Consider the following 19,796-nt stretch of genomic DNA (forward strand, 5'->3'; position numbering starts at 1 on the left):
AACTTTATGAGCACCTGGGTCACTCTGGGTGACCATAAAGTCTCTTCCAGCCCAAAGGCTTGACCCCACTCTTACTACCAGCCCTCCTATGATCAACCACAAGATTCTTTCCACCCTCAAAAAATCTGGCTAGAGATGCAGTTTCAGATTATATGCCAGGAAACTCTGCAAACACTCACAAGGCAAGATGTTTACATATCGATTTTTTTCCTTGTTTTCCTCCTTGGAGGCAGCTTCACAGGTGGCTTGGATAGGACAAGCAGGGAGAGCCTAAAAGGTTAAGAGAAATTAGAAGAAGTTACTAATAGGGATAAACACCAAACATGCAAAATGCTGCACCATTCCCTGACCTGACAGCAAGTTCTACCCTAACTTGGGGGACAAAGATGGGCCCAGGTGAACACTTGCAGCCTAACACAGAGAGTGCACCTCTCCTCTAAACAGCCTGCAAGCTCCTTAGAGTTTAACACCAAGAATCCCCTGGGGGCGGAATGCCCTTACTGTTACTATAAGCGCAGCATGCTCTCTATATGATTACTGTGTGGTTAGGGACCTGTTACAATGCGGGGTCAAAATGGACCACCCCTGTAAACAGGAATGGGGACATAACTGAAGGGATGGGCCATTTATCCCCATGTTAACTAACATGCGAAGATGAGAAGCATCTCAGAGTGAACCACACAGGAGGGGTCTGGATGGTCAGCTGAGTTAGGCCCTCTCTAAGGACCTGAAGGGAATGACAGCCCAGCTTCTAGTATCATGCGGCAAGGAAGCAAGGACAGGCAGGTGGGTGGGAGAACATATACATGGATGCAGCAGTTAGGAAGCAGAGGATTAGAGGGAGGTGACATTGAACCTGCAGTAGTTTTGGAGCAAATTTAAATTAGCTAGCACTGGGAAGTGTGGGGGTAAAAGTAAATGGTTTGACATGAGACAGTCTGGACTGTATGAACTTGAGAAAATCTGTTGAACTTTCTAGGACCACATTTCCTCATCTGTAGAACTGGGTTAATAATATCTGCCACATAAGAAGTAAATACCATAATCTCAAGTCTAGCACAGAGTAAGTATTCAATAAATTAGTTTTATAGGATTGGGAAGCTAAGCTTTACTATTTGAACCACTTTCCTCTTATGTGTTTGATATATTCAAAAATAAGAAAGCAAAAAAGGAAATAGTTCAAAATTCCAACCTAGACAACCTTTCTGACAAGTGATTTGGAAATATGTTTTATGAGCCTTAAAACATCCATACTTTGACCTAGCAACTCCACTTCTGAGGATCTAGCCTAAAGAAATAAAAATCTCTTTGTTCACATTATTTATTGTTGTTTGGAATGACCCAAAACTGAAAACAACCTTAGTATTCAGCAGTAGGGGAACAGTTAAGTAAATTATGGTTCATGTATTACTTTTCATTTGTTTTTTCAAGATATAGATTAGGTACCTATTAGGTACCAGGATAAATACAGAGCAAATACTGGTGAATCAATCATATACATAGTTCTTGTTCTCAAGGACAATACAAACTTGTGAAAAACATTAAACAAATAAAACATATAAATTACATAACATGATAAATACAATGAAAGAACAGAATGCTATTACAGAAGTATCAGAAAGCCTAAGAAATACCCAAATTTAGATTAAGGGTAGGTCTCTAGGAGGAAGGAGGAGTGTGAAAAATAGTATTCGAGGCACAGAGACCAGCATCTATGATGACCTAGAGGCAGGAGAAGGCCTGGCTGTGTGAGCTAACTGAAAGGTCAGTGAGGGTATTATATAGACAATGTGGGTAGTGGGGATGGCAAGAGGAAGTGGATGAGAGGGGTTTGGCAAGGTTAGATCACACAAGTCCATGTAGGTCCCTGAATGGGGAGTTTGAATTTTAAGTGCATGAGGAAACCATTCAAGGTTTTTCAACTGCAATCCAGTTTACATGTTAAAGAATCACTCTGGCTGCTATGTGGAAAAGGGACCAGGGGGAAAGCAAAAATAGGAACATGGAAGGATGATGGTATAAGGAAAGATGCAACTGACATACATTCTGCAGTTAGAGATGGAATGAAGGGAAGAGTTGGGGAGAGAAAGAGACAGGAATAAAGGATGACTCTCAGGTGTCTAACTTTGATAATAATAAAAAAAAAATCATTAAATAAAAGAAATGCCAGCCTAAAAGCAACTTGTTTTTCCAGACAGATGCAAAAGCTTTAAGAAGGGAGCAAATACACTTCCTGGGAACCAGCAAGATAATGGTAGTAGAAATTAAAGTGGAAGACCCTAACATGAGTCAGGGTCTCATACTCCGTCTGCCTTCAGTTACTCGAGAGTCTCCTTTCAGAGTTAAAATGCTGCTGGTTCTGTATGTCATTTTACTGAGAGAGGCAATTCTTTGGACCCTATGCTGCCAATACATAAAGGGGAAAAGAGTGTTTCCTGGGCTGGACTCTTATGCACAGAACAGAGACCTTAAGACTGGAATTTCCCAATTCACCTTTGGTTTGCCTTCTTCCAGACACGGTAGATTTCCGTAGGTTTCTGCCCTGATACAGGGCAGGATGAGATACAAGTTTTTAATGCCTTCATAACTAAGCCAGAGGCATTATTTTCCCTGTACACCCTTGTCTAAAATGATGTAGAAAAGAAATAGTGACAGCAGGACTCTTGAAAATAGTCCTCAGGGGTCAGTTATGACAATGACCACACCTCATAGTCCTATCAGCATTCCTAGCTCCCCATAGTCATGATGAAGAAAAACTAGGGTCTCCACCCAGGCTGAGACCCCTAAAAGGAAAGTCAGGAAGAAACAGGAGCCATTGTTTGGCAAGAGAAAACAAAGGGCCTGCTCTAGAGAACTTGGTGTTATATGCGAAGGGTCAGACTGAAGAGCCTGTGGCAGGGATGAAAACAAGGTGAACCCTATTCTTTTAGCTTCTACTCTGAAATACCTAGCTCACAGAGCTAGGCACAAGCAGCTGACCCAGGCTACCAGACGTTAAAATCTCTAGAAACACTAGGTGGCATCAAAGACCATTTCATCCCTTGCTTAAGCCTTTACTGGGGATAAGGCTATGTATGAAATCATTTTTTTAAAATGTCAAGTTTTTAAAAAAATTGTTTTTCAATCTTTACATTTATAAAAAAGAAGGGTATCCATCGCACAACTTAACTTAGAAGTTCTGTTTGGGCCCTTTCTCTTCATATCCTCTTTTTCTCCCTCCCACAAGTAAACTTAGAATTTTGTGTTATCATCACCTTGCTTTATCTGTATACCATGCACTTTGTATCCTCAAACAATATATATATTTTTTGTTCAGTCTATTTTTTGATAAAGTGGAATCATAATCAAATGCTGACTTTTTTTTCTTGCCCAACATTATATTCTGAAGATTCACTCAGGCTGTTCCAGGTAGCCAAAGTTCATTCACTTCAACTACTCTGAAGCACTCTGTTTTGAGACCATACCAACATTTATTTATCCATTCTACTACTGATGAATATTTGGGTTGTTTACAGTTAATAATCCTGCCTCAAACACTAATTTGTGTTTCCTCATGCACACGTACAAGCATTTCAAGTACGAGAATCTTTACCCTTACCAGATAAGGCCAAACTGTTTTTTCGAGATAATTGTACCAATTTACACTCCCACCAGCAATATAAAGTGTTCCAGTTGTTCTGGATCTTCACCAACGTTTGCTACTGTCAGACTTTAAATTTATCAAATGTAGGCTTAATTTACATTTCTCTGATTATTAATGAAGTTCACCATCTTTCCACAGTTTACTGGTCAAAAGAGTTCCCTCTTCTGTGAAGTACCTAGTCAAGTGTTTCCCCTATTTTTCAACAGGATTGTTTATTTTCTTATTAATCTGTGGGAGTTCTTTATATATTCTAGATATTCATCCTTTGTCAGTACAAACGTTACAAATATATTTTACTAAGCTTGTGGCCTGCCCTTTCTTATTTATTTATGGACAGAAGTTTTGCATTATAATGTAGCCAAGTTGATTGATCTTTCCCTTTATCAACATTTTAAATCTTAAGAAATCCTTTTTTACTGTGAGATCATAAGCATATTTCCCTCCACTATTGTCTCTATGTTTCATTGTTTTGTCTTTTAAATTTCAGTATCTACACCAACTGGGACCAGTTTTTTGTTTGGTATGAGACAATTCAATTTCATTCTTCCCATAGGGTTACCAACTATCCCAGCACTACTCACTGTGAAGACCATCCTTTCCCCCACCAAACTGCACAGCCTTTCTGCCATAAATGGGTTTCCACTCACACACGAGAGCTTTGGGGCTATTTTGTTCCAATGGTCAATGCATCTATCCCAGTGCCAATACAGAACTGTCTTAATTTTATAATAACTCTTTATATCTGGTAAGGCAGGTCTCCTCACCTTGTTCTTCTTCTTCAGGAATGTCTTGGCTATTCTTGAATCTTTTTCTCCTCCATATATATTTTAGAATCAGCTTGTCAAGTTCCACAAAAAACCTGTTGGGATTTTTATTGGAATTGCATTGAATCTATATATCAGTTTGGGGAGAATTGACATCTTTACAATATTGAGCCTTCTAATCCACTGACCTTAACTCTTTACTAGTTTAGGATTTTTCTTTAATGTCTTCAAATATTTTTATAATTTTCTCCAAAGATTTTACAAATATTTTGTTAAATTTATTCCTAAGTACTCTACACTTTGGATGCTATTGTAAATGGCATCTTTTAAAAATTATTAGATTTTTTTGATCATGGCTTATGTATAGAAATGCATTAACTTTTTATCTTGTTTTTGTATCTATCAACCTTGCTAAAGTAACTTATTAATTCTAATAATATATCTGATGAATATTTGGATTTCTCCAAGGACAATAGTCTCCTCTGAAAAAAATGCATATTTTGTTTCTTCCTCCTCAATCCTTAATACCTTTCATTTCTTTTTCTGCCTCATTATGCTGCCTAAGATCTCCAGTACAGTGCTGGGTCTCATTCTTTTCTAAATCCAAATCCCCCTGCCAACACTCTAACTTGGGAGTCATCAATGCCCGAGCACTCTGCCATGATGGGGAATATACTCCCTTTTAAGGCAGTTCATCACATCTTGGAAAGTTCTGTTTAGAAGGACACAAAAGCCAGCTACACATTTCTTTTCTATTTCCCTTGTCCTGACTAGTGGAAAACCCAGAGGTCAGCTGGAGCCTTCTCTGTCCCTTGGAAACCCTTAACCCCCAATTCCCTGGACTGTTGAATTCCAACGCCCCCGACACAGTTCCTGCTGATTCCCATAGGCCTTCGGCTCTGATTCATTTATTTCGAGACAACTTGTCAATGTAGAGGCTACTTGGCCTCCACCTCACTCTGATGCCACACAGTTCTTCTTAAATTTTCAAATCACACACACATGCTTCTCCACCTGGAAGTCCAAGAATTAAGCTGTCTCTACAAGGACGCAGACTTGCAGCGGGGAGGGTGTCACATCTTGCAACGCACACATTTGGATCATCTCACTGGCTCCACTCTTCCCTCTCTTCTCTGTCCTATCCCCTTTCTCTCAGGAACTAACTAAATTTTGCCACCTTTTTTTTTTTTAAACCTTGAACATGCTTTAGGGACCTCAACAGGTGGCTTTTTTTAGATAAATTTACTGTTTCTAAGACAAAAGCTGGTCAATAAAAAAATCCAGCTTATAACTCTAGGATAAAGGCCATCGCCTGGAAATTTCAACCACGGTGGGGCTTCACAGAGAAGCTGTACACTCTCCTTTTAGCCTGTCAAATATCTGAATACAGCTGTCATGTCTTACGCTTATTACTCCTTCAGCTGTTCACCCCCATGGTCCAATTTTTCTCCAGAACAACTTCGCATTTAGTGATATTCCTTTTCACAGAGACTTGATCACAAGACTCCTGGCACAACTCAAGCTGGGAACATCAACTCTTTATTCTATATCCTATGTATTCATTAAAGTACAGTGGATATTATGCTAAAGCTAAGCTCCATTAGTTTCACTTACTATATTAAAAAACTGCTTTTTAAAATGTTATGAAAAGAATATGCTTATTGTAAAAGAAAAGTCAAGTAATTCAGTAAAAAGTGAAAGTTCCCTATCATGTTTCTTCTGTCTTTTACCCCCCTTGTAAAAAGCCACTGCTCATAGCTCACAGTATTTTTCCAGACTTTAAAAAGTACTTTTGGGGGCACCTGGCTGGCTCAGTTGGTGGAGCATGCGACTCTTGATCTTGGGGTTATGTTTGAGCCCCATGTTAGGTATAGAGATTACTTAAAAAAATAAAATCTTAAAAAAAAAAAAGTATTTTTTTAAAAGGGGGATTATACCAGGTATAGTCCCCTGCAATGTCTTTTCTCCCATAACAATGACTTAGAGACCTAGGTTAAGACATATATTTTAATGATAGTATAGAATTTCATAATAGATGCAAGAAATCATTTAGCCAATCTGCTATTTGATAGATATTGGCTTTTCATTTTACTTTCTTTGCTATTATAAATAATGCTGTAATGAACAACCTTGTGCAAATACATATTTGGTTTTCTTTCAGAGTCCCAGAAGTTAGGTCAGATAGTGTAAACACTGAAATTTGATTGATATTGCCAAGTCATCCTTCCAATGTTATACCAATTTAAACTTGCTCTACTTGTGCATAAGAATATCTGTATCCCCAGATCTTTGCCCACACCTGACACCAATCTTCTTAAATTTTCAAATCTAACAGGCCCAAAATAATGGTTACTTTTAATCTGCAGCTCCTTGAGAGCTTTTCATAGGTTTACAGACCATTTGTTTTTTTTCCTGTGAACTACTAATTTTTCTACTGCAATGTTTACTGTCTCGCAGGTCTGTAGCAGCTATGTATTATGAACAAGTCTCTTTCTACCTGTGGCAAACAGTTTCTCAGAGTTGGCCACTTTTTTTTTTTTTTTAAAGATTTTATTTATTTATTCGAGAGAGAGAGAGCACGCAAGCGAGCACAAGTCGGGGGAGCAGAGGGAGAGGGAGAAGCGGACTCCCCACTGAGCAGGGAGCCCGAGGAGGGGCTTGATCCCAGGACCCTGAGATCATGACCTGAGCCGAAGGCAGATGCTTAACCCACTGAGCCCCCCAGGTGCTCAGCTGGCCACTTTTTTATGGTGTCCTTTTTCATAGTAATATTAATATTTTAATGTATTTATTTTCTTCCAATATATTCCATTGTGCCTTCTGAATCTTGTGTTTTGCTTAAACAGGCCTTCCTCACCCCGTGATTATAAGCATATTATTCTGATAATAGATACCAGTCGGTGTGTTTGCCCTAAGTGGTGGTGTTCTCCTCCCTGCCAGGGCTGGATGCAGCATGGCTGCACCTGAGCCACACTGCGCCAAACCGGATTCTCAGGACTGTGAAACCAACAAAGAACAGAGGCTTCCCGAGAGGGCCCCAGAGCCACCAGGATAGGGCCTGTTCTGCCCAAGGTTTGGTAGTCTACCTCAGCTTTTGATTCTGTCAGCTTCCCCAGAGTCTTCCCAATTGATGGTTTGGGTTTGTTTTTTTTTTTTCCTTAATTTGCTTGAGTTGACTTCTCTTATTTTTAAATAAAAGATCTTAACTGACCTAGCAGTTTCGTATGAGAGAGGTGTTGTGGTTGGGAGACTTAGGGGAGAAATGTGGGTATGTGAACCTGATTACTGGGTTCAGATGAAGGGAAAGGAACTGTCAACCAGTTTTCAGGATGGGAAAGAGCAAGCCACTCCTAGTTCACAACTGCACAACAGTTTCTTCAGTTACTGCTTGCAATCACCTGGGGTATGTTCGAACTGGTGGGAAAGAGGTAGGGGAATCCAAATTAAAAGGAGATGATGGAATGTTGAAACCAAGGGGTAGGGTAATTCTGACAATATCAGATAATGAAATAAGGAAAAGCCCAGCTAACATCAAATGTTTATCTCCAAAGACAGCACAAAACCTAGGGCCTTTCTGACTGTGCTGTGTATTTTGCTGAACCAAAGGTTAAGATTTCAGTATCTTGCTGGCTGCTGAATGTTAATGCCAGTGGGATTCCCATGTTTCCTGGGCTGCTCATGTGAAAGCCAGGGCCTTAAGTGAGACAACGATGGTGCTAAAACAGAGGAGTTGGAGAAAGCCAACTGCTAAAACTCCCTAGTATGCTCTCTACTGCACCCTGCTTTCATGAGGAAGACAAATGCCCCGCGACTCAGCTCTCATCGCTCATGGACAATCAGGATGCAAGCACAACACAATGTGGAGGTTAAAATACATAAACAAAAAGAAAAGCAAAGGGCTAATACTTAAGAGGAAAATGCAGGAATTCTTTGAGTTGGATCATCAAAAATCGTAGGACTAATTGATACAGATTTTGGAGATCTTAGACCACAGAGAGAAGAGCATCATTTTTGGATAAGGCCAAATTTCTAGTTATGATATGGTTAACTCTTCGGCACATAATGTAACAGCTCAAGATACTGACCACAAAATGGCAGGCTAGGCTGGCCAGTGAAACCTGGACTGAATGCTCAATTCAGCTAGGTAACCATGAAAAGCCAGAAAACCCTTGGCACAAAGTGGGGGCTATCAGTGCTACCGGGGCTCCAAGAGGCTCAACCTTCCTGCAGACACCTTCACTGTGCCCCTGATGGGATCCACCACGCGTGCTTTGCCAGAGAGGGCACACATGTGAGCAAAGCACTGGAATCTTTCAGAAGTGCTTTCGTGACTGTCTTCACCAGAGTGAGATGCTCGTGGAAGGGACTAGCTTCAAAATGGGATTCTCATCCTTCCTTGGGATGGAAGGAGCCTCAGAGGCCATAGTCACCAGCGCTTAGACATTTCTAGTTGTGGATAAGTCATTGTGAAGCTCCCAACAATGGAAATGGGAGGCATCCAGCACAGGTGAACTAAGGGGGCCTGACTACACTGCCAAGCTAGAGAAAGGGTCCCTTTGCATCCAACTGCCAGCGTGGGTCAGTTCATGACCTGGAACCCTTCAATGTTAGGCATGTGTAAGGAAGAACTTCACATAACACCAACACTCATATACCATGAACTTCTTCTTCATCTTCTCTTAAGAATCTACACCCATTTATCATGGTAACTCCACTGGGTAAAGGAAAATACACCTTTGGGGATCTACTAGTTCCAGCCTTGAGCTAACTAATTCCTGGGAACCCAGAATGCCACTATTTTATGCTAGTTAGAATGGAGCCTTTGCAGGCTGGGTGATGGACAGCTATCTACAAGTGGCAGAATACTCACACTGACTGGTCTCTTAAGCCAATGGATAAGAAGGACCATTAAAATAGCAAGAGCAAATGCAAGCTGGAGCAGTAATCTCTTTACCAAAAGGCTAAGCTGAGTTACAGAGGTCCTAAGTCTCTTGGTGAGTTACAGAGGTCCTAAGTGCTACAGAAGATTACAAGTTGCAAGATAATGAGACAGTACATTTATATGTGTGAGTTTAGTGATGGTGTGAAATGAGTGCTCAGTGATTACTAGTATTAGCTATTCTGATGCTTTCTATCACCACCTCCTCACATGCAAGCTACAAAAGAGACTAGCACAAGAGACCGACAGCGTTTAAGGATGTCAGTGGATTATAATATATGAATCATGTAGAACTGCTGATTTGCAGGTGCTTTTCCAGATGCACTCTCCTTTCCTACAGATTAACATAACCGCTGGTACCTGGAATATAGCTATTGATTAATAGCTATATTTTTTTCCTTTATGGCGCACAAAGACTACATGAAGCAGTTCCCATTCTCATGGCAGGAGCAGCCTCAGTGATAAACCATCTTGACATCTCTCTGATGTGATCTGGTTCATCAGGATTTTCACACGACATCACCCTGACAACTATGCTGATGACATCAAGCTGACAGGACTTGAAGAGCAGGTATTTATGTACGTTAGATGTACATGCTGGACATAAAAATACAGTGGTCTGCCACTTCTGCCAAGTTTTCTGAAAGTCAAAGGCCTGTGGCATGTCAGGATATCCCCTCCAGCATAAAAGACATGTTGCTGTTCCTTGTCCATTCCCCCTCATCCCTTAGGAAGGCCTGATGCTTATTGAGCCATTTTGGATTTTGAAGACAGCATATACCACATGCTGGTGTCCTGACTCATTTATTAAGTGACCTGAAAAGAGAAGGCTCTCCAGTTAACCCAGGCCACAGAGAAATAGGCTCTGGTTGATCTTGTGGGGCCCTAAGTGTCTGTGCTTAAGGCTGGAGCAGGAAAATCATAATGAAAAACTTTAGGATTTGGGGACAAAACCATGATCCTAGCAGCAAGATCATGTTCCGAGCTTAGCACTGGGCTCTGGTAGAGACTATATGCCTGACCATGGGTCACTAGATATCCAAGTGACTTCGCTGTCCATCAACTAAGTATCACATGATTCCATAAGCCACAAATTTGGACATGTCCAAAAGAATTCTACCTCCAGATGGAAGTGATGTGTACAGAACACTTGCCACACAGCCACTCCTTCAACAGACACATGAATTCCCAATGATATCAACAGTTAACAGAAGAAAAAAGTCCAGCCTAGTGCACAAATGGCTCTGTGAGATAAACTGGCCCACTCTAGAAGTGGACTGCTATGGGATAATCTACTTAAGGGATGACTCTGAATGAGTATAAAAGAGAAATCCTTCCAGGAGACAGAACTTCAAGTAAGGTATCACACTACCTCACTGGAGGTCAGGATCTAAGCCGATCCCTGGATGGTGGGTAACTGGAACAAGAAAGACAGGAAATATTTATGCTCCATGTGTATGCTCACCAGACAGCACTCACTGTTAAAAACCCAGGAGATGTTGCTGAGCCCTTTCCTTCACTACCCCAGTGCTGGCCCAATGAGCCCACGAACATAGTGGCCATGGTAGCATGGCAATGGGATCTCACCACAGTATTTGTTTCAATTTGCCTACCGTGCCCCTAGGAATACCACCTCCATCCAGGGATTTACTGGAATGCTTTACCTCAGGCAATATTCCTCCAAACAACTCATTTCACAGAAAAAGAAGTTTGGCAATGGGGTCACATACCCTACTAGCCAAAAGCAGTGGGCACTACAGATTATGAAACAGTAGAGTGCCTACTGGGGATCTAGCTCTGGTGCTAAGGCTGGGGTGTTATCTTGGGGGATGAGGTAAATGTTCTCAATCAATAATGAGCATTAAACAGTGACATTTTTCCAAAAGCCAAAAAATGAGTCCAAGTTATTCCATTAACTCTTGCCTAGTAAATGGTCTCCTACTTTAACTCTTGCTTCCTTCCTATTCTCTTCTCCACTTTGTAGCTAGTGATTCTCTCAGAGTACAAATCTGACCACATCACTCTCCACTCCCCTAAGCCCTTCAGTGACAGAACTGAAATGAGGGGTGACTCACCTACCCAATAACTATTCCTCCCTTCCTCCTTGCTACTATGGCTCCCATTCTGTGGGGTTGACTGCCTATCCCCTACATGACACAGGAATGATCTGGATTGATCTGAGTCAGTTGCAGTAAGCCTATTTTTCTCTTACTTGTGACTGAGTTAAGAAGGAGCATGCAACAAGGCAAGTTTTCAGAAGCTCTTGGGAAAGTTTTCTTCGCTGATAAAGGGAGACACACAGGAAGAAACAGTCATCCTTTTCCCACTGGACCTTGTTATACCTCCATGTGGCACTTAGAACTGGGGAAGCCATTTTGGCAACAAGAGGGGAGCTAGGCTAAGAGACAAAGTTGACACATGGCTGAGTGGGAGATGTAAAGGAAACTGAGAGTTTAATAATGCCCAAAGTTGATGAATTAGCCAACTCTGGAACTGTTCCTCTATGTCCATCCCCTCTCTCTAATCATTACCACTTTATGTCAACTTATTAGCACCTCTGTTTTTAAACTGTTGCAGCCCCTAACTGTACTCCCTGCATCTACTCTGGTCTCCCCACGGGTTCTTCTCTATTTAGCAGCCAGAGATATTTTTTCCAAAATATAAATCTGGTTGGTCCATGGCTTTTCACTTCACTTATGATAATCCACATCTACAGTCTGGCCTAGTCTTCTTCCACAGTTTCCTCTCTTGCCACCTACCCAAGCCTTTGCCCTTAAGCCACACATAGCCTTTCTTTATTTTCCGAATGTGCCCTTCTCTTACCCACCCTCACTAGTGTAGTTTGGCCCTTGCTATTTCCAGTGCTTGGAACATTCCCCACTCTCCTTTACCAATGCCCTTGCCTATGATTAGGCCTCAATTAAAACATAATTTCTTCGAGGAAGTTCTGAACTGGGATCAGAACTGGTGGGCTGGACACACCAACCGGTAGATCCACTAACATGTTCAGCTTCCTTAAGGGAGCTATTAAAAAAAAAAAAATACAAATCTACCCCACATGAGGCCTATGCTTGGTAGTCTTCCATGGTCCTCATTTCTATACTGATTTACTCCTATTGTCTGTTACTTAAGACACTCTGGGACCCCTGTTTCAGACTCCAAAAAGCCACCTCTTAATATAGACTCCTACAACTATGCACCAGTCCTTCATGTCCTATATTGCTGTCTGAACTTAAACAGTTATTTTTGTTCTTGTTTATGGGGATTTTCCTACTAGACAGCAAGTTCCCTGAGTGTAGGGACTGGATCTGTTTTTGTTCCCCAGCAAATCCCTGGCACCTAGCACACATTAGATGCTTGATAAGTATTTATTAAACAAAGTAATAGATGCGATGATGAATGGATGGATGGATGGATGGATGGATGGATGGGTAGAGGAGAGAGGTAAGGCAAATCTTATTTCATTTCCTGTCTATAATCACATAGGAAAGGAGTCAGATGAACCTGGTAGAAAATTTCTCACCTCTTAACCCGTTAGAAACCTGTTTTCTACCTCATGACCCAAAAGGCCTGACCTTTGGTCTGCCTTCCTCCCTGCTGACACGCCAGCCTCAGCAAAGAACTCACGTTGAATTCCTCTCTGAAGAGCTTATTGTCATCAGCCATTCTCCGGTTAATCTCCTCTTCCAGCTTGTCCACGGGCAGGGGTGGATACTTCCTGTTGGTGCTTGGGGACCTGGCCAGAAGTGGCACGCTCTGGGGTTCTGCAGTATACAAGGGGGGAGGTTGGTCAGGTGCTCTGGAGACCAAATTGGGGATTCTACCTCATGCACTAGGCCTCCAAGAACTAGGACTGCTTTCTTCAAGTCTTCCCTCTACCCCTTTTAGGATGGGGAAATCCCTAATTTCTTGGTTTTCTTCTCCATGAAGGTTCCCCAGGTCATTGAGGGGTGCCTTACCCACATCCTCAGTGCGGCCATTGGATAAGCGGAAAGAATTGGAATGGCTCCCAGCTTGCTTGTATTTCTTAAACCTAATGAGAAAATGTTCATAGTGAAAAAGTAAGCACAGAGTCAAGGGAGACCAATCACTGGCTTCATATTTCCACATATCAATTCAGCTTCCTAAATCTCCTTTACCAAATAAACATGTTCTTTTACAGACAGGTCCTGCACATGCTGAGCCAACTCCATTTCATGGTGACCTAGTGCCTCTGGATGTTCCTGCTCATCCTCAGCACACTAGAATCCAACTGAGGTGCCATAACAGTATATTCTGGCTTGTATGGCTCCAAGTCCAGGACTCACTGGAGATGACCACCACACCAGGTAGAGAACGGTTAAATAGGTAGAATACAGTGGAGGGGAGATAAGAATATCCCTATCAAACTAAAATCCTGGTATTTCCCCAGTGCAATCAGAGAGAAGCCCAGAGCTTCAGATGGGTGGGCACAGGTCTGGCTACAAGTCTCCTGCAGAACGGTGGAGACACATCACAAATTGTAGGGGTGTGTAAGGTTCCCCTCTCTTTATCCCTGCAAAAGAACACAGGGAGCAGAGAGCAGCTTAAACCAAAGATAAGGGTGGATTTAATCCCAATTAGCCAGGGCAGTAACTTCAGCAGGAAGAGGACAAATGCACCTCCCTTTTCTCTTCCCTGGGTTCCCCCCCCTTCCTTGCCTTTTCTCCCTGTTTGAGTATAATATCTAGAGGACCCTGAAGAAAGTCAGAAAGGGGAACTCTGTAATTCACATGGTTCAGTTTAGCACACCAGGCTCAGGGATCCTAGATCCTACGTTTGTCCCCAACACCTCCCCCCCGCCAACTAGAAATAGAATAAGTCTCTATTTACCATATCTCTAATCGGGTACTGTTGAGGGTTGCTTCAGTAAGGCTAGATCTGAGGGTCTTAAATAACCTATCAGTAATAACACAGACTATATAGCTTTTCCCTCAACCTCAAACTACCTTCCTGGGCTTTAGGTTAAACTGGAATTGGGGAACTGGATTTGGGCAGATGGAAGCAAAGGGGAGGGTCTGGGTCTTGAAGAAAACTATGTAGAGCTTTTAAACCATTTCTATGTAGAATTTTAATCTTAATATCATAAACCATTCCCCTCTATTCATTGTCCTTATCCTACTATCTTCTGGACTGTGTGGGCTTAATGAGACCCTGGGGTACTGAAGCAGAATCCAAGAGAATGCAGAAGCTTTAGCATTTTCACCTTAGCATTTAGCATGCTCACCTTAACATGTACAGAACTATGATAATAAACACGATCACTAGCAGAGAGGACAGGGCCACCATCACTGCAATAATTGGCGTCTCATCTGAAACCGAAGAGAACAAACATGTCATTACCATTGTGTGCAATGGAGGGCTCAAGTCAGCTGCTCGGGGAAACACCCAGATAAGGAAGAAGGGCTCATTCAATGCTTCTGTAGCTGGCAGGGCACGGATAGAGTGAGTGAGAGAACATTTCCCACTGCCACCCCAGGGCCAGTGTGGGTGGAAGGGGAAAAGGTAGGGTGAGCACCTAGGATGATACACCCATCCCATCTCTGACTTATACATTTGTTTACTCTGTCTCCCTGCATTAGATTAAAAACCCTCTGAAGGCAGAGACTTTATTTCCTTCATTGCTATAGAGCCTAAAACAGTGCTTAGCACATAAAAATACTCAAATATTTGAAAGCATGAACACATCAATCCTGATGGCAAGCTGGGTGTGCAGGGCTAACAATGTACTCTGTCCCAGGCTCAATGGGCTCCATCTAGAGGAAGATGGGAGAGGAAGGAAAAAGGACAATTTTCCTATTGTAAACCCAAATGGTTTCCTGGCACAGAGAATACTGTTCCTGATTAAAGCAAGGAGACAGTATTAGATCCTTAAGCACTATGTCTCTAAAAATGCTGGGTACTCTTTTCTACCACTTTCAACACCCACCTTGTACCAGGAAGGAGCCCAACTACAGCAACATCTGGCTTGAAGACAGAACAACTCCGCCCTTCATTCCACAGGGCCTGGCTTCCTAGCCACCCAATACTTAGCCTCCTTTCTCATGGCAGCTGACCAGGTGCTGACTCATCCTCCTCCAGGCCCACATCTCCACCATGAACACACACAACCACTCTGAGTTTGTAACCATCTTCACCGTTTCCCGTTCTGCTAAAAGGGAGGGCATGTCCCTCCCATGTAAAGGTCAATCCTATCACATATGGTCTGGATTACATTCATTACTGTCACCTCAATGACTTGTCTTCTTGCCCAGTAACTGTATGCCAGGCACTGCTCCAGACTCTGGGAACAGAGAAGTGATTAAGCAGACTTGTGAGCCTACATTCTGGGGGAAGCAGTGGCACACTGTTCAGAAACAAGTAAACATACAATTTCAGACAGGGACAAGTGCTATGAAGAAAAGAAGAGTAACGGGATAGAGACTGATGGGTTGGAGGGAGTTATTTTAGAGTAGTTTGGGAAAGTCAGAAGTGCTTATACTGAGCAGAGGTCTAAATAATGTGAAGATGTAAATCATGCAAAGATCTGGGCAAGGAACTTTCTAGGCACAGGGAATAGCAAGCATAACACCCCTTAGCAGCTTGGCGGGTTCAAGAAATAGCACAAAGGCCAGTTTTAGTACAGGATGTGACTGGAGAGGTGGGCAGGAGCCGGAAGACTTGGGGTTTCATAGGCCATGGTTAGCAGTGTGGATTTAATTTTGAATGTGATGAGAAGCACTATGTGATTGGAGGGCTCTGAACAGGGCAGAAATATCACTGGATTTACATTCTTTTAAAAGATCAGCTAGCTAAACTGACTCATAAGCAGTAGTCATGAGGTGGGAAGTAATCCAGCAGAATATGGTGTCATAAATATAGCCAAGAAAAGAGTTTTTCAAGGAGGGAGTAATCCACTCAATCAGATACTACAACAGATTAAGTAGGTGAGTTTCACAGAGAAGTGAAACTGGATTTGACGAGACAACAGCTATTGGTGACTATTTTAAGAGTGGTCTCAGTTGAGTAGTTGGTGAGGAAGCATAAATGGAGTGAAATAAAGATGGAAAGAGAAGACAGTGAGATACTGACTCTTTATTTGAGGTGAGGACTTCTACCATATAGAGGTGCAGAGAGAATGAACCACAACTGGAGGGGGATGTGGGATGGAGAGCTTTTTGTTTTGTTTTTTTAAGAGACGGGAGGTATTATACCATGCTTCTTTGTTTTTTTAAGATTTTATTTATTTATTTGACAGAGAGCCTCATGTGGGACTCGATCCCAGGACCCTGGGATCACGACCTGAGCCAAAGGCAGACGCTTAACCGACTGAGCCACCCAGGCGCCCCACCATGCTTCTTTGTTGATGGCAATTTTCAAACACACCCTGGTATGTGGCTCTCATCGGAAAATGAGCATTCAAACTGGCTAACTACTCCCTCTTCTTTGAAGAGCTTTCATCTCTTGATTTCCACAACAAAGCACGCTTCTGATTTTCTTTCTATCTCTTGGCTGCTCCATCTCATTTTAACCTTGCTAGCTGTTCCTCTTCTAACACCAGGTCTCGAAGTGTCTGACTTCCTTGGGCTCCATCCCCAGCACTCTTCTCTGCACTCTATCTAGCTGATCTGATCAGACAGATGGCTGAGCACAAATGATACACTAGCAATTCCCACATTTGCACTGCTTGGTCAGACTTCTCTTCTGAGCCTATATGCCACCCCACTCAAATTTCACAGGCAATGCAAACCTTCTGTGTCTAAAGCCTTCCCCTCACCACTCAGTAGTGAACACTGCCATCCACCCTGCTGCTCAAGGAAGAAATGTGGATACCCCCTTGATTTCCTCTTACTTATCATCTATATCCAACACAGCTGCAAGTAATATGTTTTAGGGCTAAAATCAATGCCTCCAATTTGTCTGCCTTTTTCCATTCTGTTGCCATCACTGTAGTCTCAATCCCTAGCCTCTCAACTGGATCACTGTAAGCCTCTGTCTACTGCCAATCCATTCTCCACAAAGCAGGCGGAGTGGTCTCTAAGAAAGCGAGCCAGATCATGTTCCTCTCTTGTAAGACCTTTTGGTTTCCCAAGCCTTTAGAATGAACCTAGAACATGAGCCTAGAACAACCTCCCCCACAAGCCCCTGCTCACCCTATCTCCTGCTACGCTCTCCATGCTCACTCCGCTTCAGCCACTGGCACCGTTCATGCTGAGTTCATTCCTTCTGTAGGCCTTCAAACATGTTACTCCATTCTGCTCTACATAGCCTCCCTCCATTCTTTGCCTGGCCACCTCCTAGTCATCTAGTTCTCACTTCAAGTGTTACTCTTCCTAAAGAGGTCTCTTCTGACTTCCTAACTTACGATCCTAAGTTTTAGTTTCCTTAACGCTAAAATGAGTTATGTGAAGATTAAATGAGATCATCCATGTAAAGTTCTTGGCACAGTAAGCAGCACACATTATGTACTCACAGTCAGTATTAGCTATTATCTTCCTTGTTCTTCTCACAAAACACAGTTATTGCCCTTGATAATACCTCCCACACTTTGTAATTATATATTTATTTGAGTATAGTTGATTAATGAGTGTCCTTCCTTTATACCATAAATTCCACAAGGGCAAGAATTACATATCTGCTTTGTTTCTCACCATATACCTAAAACCCAGACAGAATTTCTCACACATTTGGCACTAAAATACTAGATTAATGATCTATCACTAAATATGTCTTTGTTAAATGCCAATCACAAAGGGGTGTACACCAGGCATTAAAAGAAGGTAATTAGAGACATCTGGCTCAAGATAGTGAATTGAATCCATAATTTTACTTCTTTCTCTTCCCAAAGGTACACTGAAATGCTAGAAGAAATATAAAAATACTAATGAATGAAAAGCATATCTGGAAGGCAACAGAGAATGGCATTAGTAGACCTGAAACAGGGATTTGCAGAAGACAATGCAGAGGGACTGACTGGACTGCGGCAGAGATCAATCAGAGCCAAAGAGCCTCCAGTTGAAACACCTCAAGCTTAGAGTCAGCCAGGCCTGGGGATGAGAGCGGGCATTGCGGTAGCAGGATGGTATTTAACCAAAGGTTTGTCCATGCAGGGCCAGCACATCCACAGGCTGGGTAACAAGCTGTGGTGCCCCATCCAGCCTCAGCTGGGAAAACAGCACCCTATACAGAGTGAAGGATTTGTCAAGAGAGTGCTGATGGCTCCCCCGCCCCCATATAAGTTGTACCACCCCCATATAAGTTGTACATAGATTTTTAAACTCTGTATTATGGAAAACTTTCAAACTCACATATGTGTAAAGAGAACACTATAATGCATCCCTGTGTATTTACCACTTTACTTCAGGGTTAGCACTTACATGCTTTTCATCTCTACCAGGGTTTCTCAACCTCATGATAATGACATTTTGGGCCAGATAACTGTCCGTTGTAGGGGGCTGTCACGTGCACTGTGAAATGTTTAACAACAACCCTAGCCTCTACCTACTAGGTGTCAGTAGAAAACCTCAATTGTGATGACCAAAGTCATCTGCAGACATTGCCAAATGTCCTCTGGAGGGAAAACCACCCTGAGTTGAGAACCACTCGTCTATGCCCACCCCACTGGATTTTATTTTTTAAAAATTTTGTTTATTTATTTGAGAGATAGTGAATGAGAGAAATCACAAGCCGGGGGGAGAGACAGAAGGAGAGGGAGAAGCAGACTCTCTGCTGAGCAGGGAAGCCGACACAAGGCTCGATCCCAGGACCCGGGGATCATGACTGGAGTCGAAGGCAGACGCTCAACCGACTGAGCCACCCAGGCGCCCCTCCACTGGATTATTTTAAAGCAAAGCTGAGACATATCATTTCAACTGTAATTACTTCAATATGTAACATTAAGAGATAAGGATTCTTAATATAATCATAGTACCATTATCCTATTTATAAAGCAACACTAATTCCTTAATATGATTTAATATTCAGTTACTGTTTAAATATCCCTGTCTCATAACTGTCTTTTCTGATTTGGTTAGAATTGGCATCCAGAGAGGGTCTTTACATTGCACGTGATTGCTAGGTACACTCAGCCCACAGACAGTTTCCTGGGTCAGCCCTGATGACAGAAAGGACAACGGTGGGGCCTGAGGTAATTCTAGTAGGCCACAAGACATGAATTGAGGGGAAAAAAGAAAGGAAGGCAGCTCCACCTAGAAGATAACAACATCCAACTTCCTAAACCATGACTGAACCCCTAGTTGAGGATGTGTTGTTTCTCCTCCCAAAGGGATACCTACTGTGAGCACATTCTAATCCACTCAATGCTCCAGAGCAAAGCTCAACCGCAGCTTTACAGGTGACCTTCACAAATACCAAGGACAGCAAATGGTAGTCCTGGGAAACAGACATAATATAAGAAATAGAATAAATCTTTAAAAACATATTGCAGAGGCAC

At 42.3% G+C, this 19,796-nt stretch overlaps 1 protein-coding gene across 4 annotated transcripts in view; it reads right to left on the reverse strand.

The window, feature by feature from the left end:
* The window catches only part of PTPRA (protein tyrosine phosphatase receptor type A), a 156,793-nt gene that overhangs the window by 30,501 nt on the left and 106,496 nt on the right, over positions 1 to 19,796 (reverse strand). For all 4 annotated transcript variants that reach the window (XM_036093243.2, XM_078057021.1, XM_078057020.1 and 1 more), the window contains 4 exons: positions 14,592 to 14,676; positions 13,306 to 13,379; positions 12,974 to 13,110; positions 180 to 270 (listed from right to left, as the gene is read on the reverse strand). In XM_036093243.2, the coding sequence (XP_035949136.1) occupies positions 180 to 270; positions 12,974 to 13,110; positions 13,306 to 13,379; positions 14,592 to 14,676 (387 nt within the window). The remainder of the gene's footprint in view (positions 1 to 179; positions 271 to 12,973; positions 13,111 to 13,305; positions 13,380 to 14,591; positions 14,677 to 19,796) is intronic.

Source organism: Halichoerus grypus, chromosome 10, assembly GCF_964656455.1.
Source record: "Halichoerus grypus chromosome 10, mHalGry1.hap1.1, whole genome shotgun sequence".
Lineage (NCBI taxonomy): Eukaryota > Metazoa > Chordata > Mammalia > Carnivora > Phocidae > Halichoerus > Halichoerus grypus.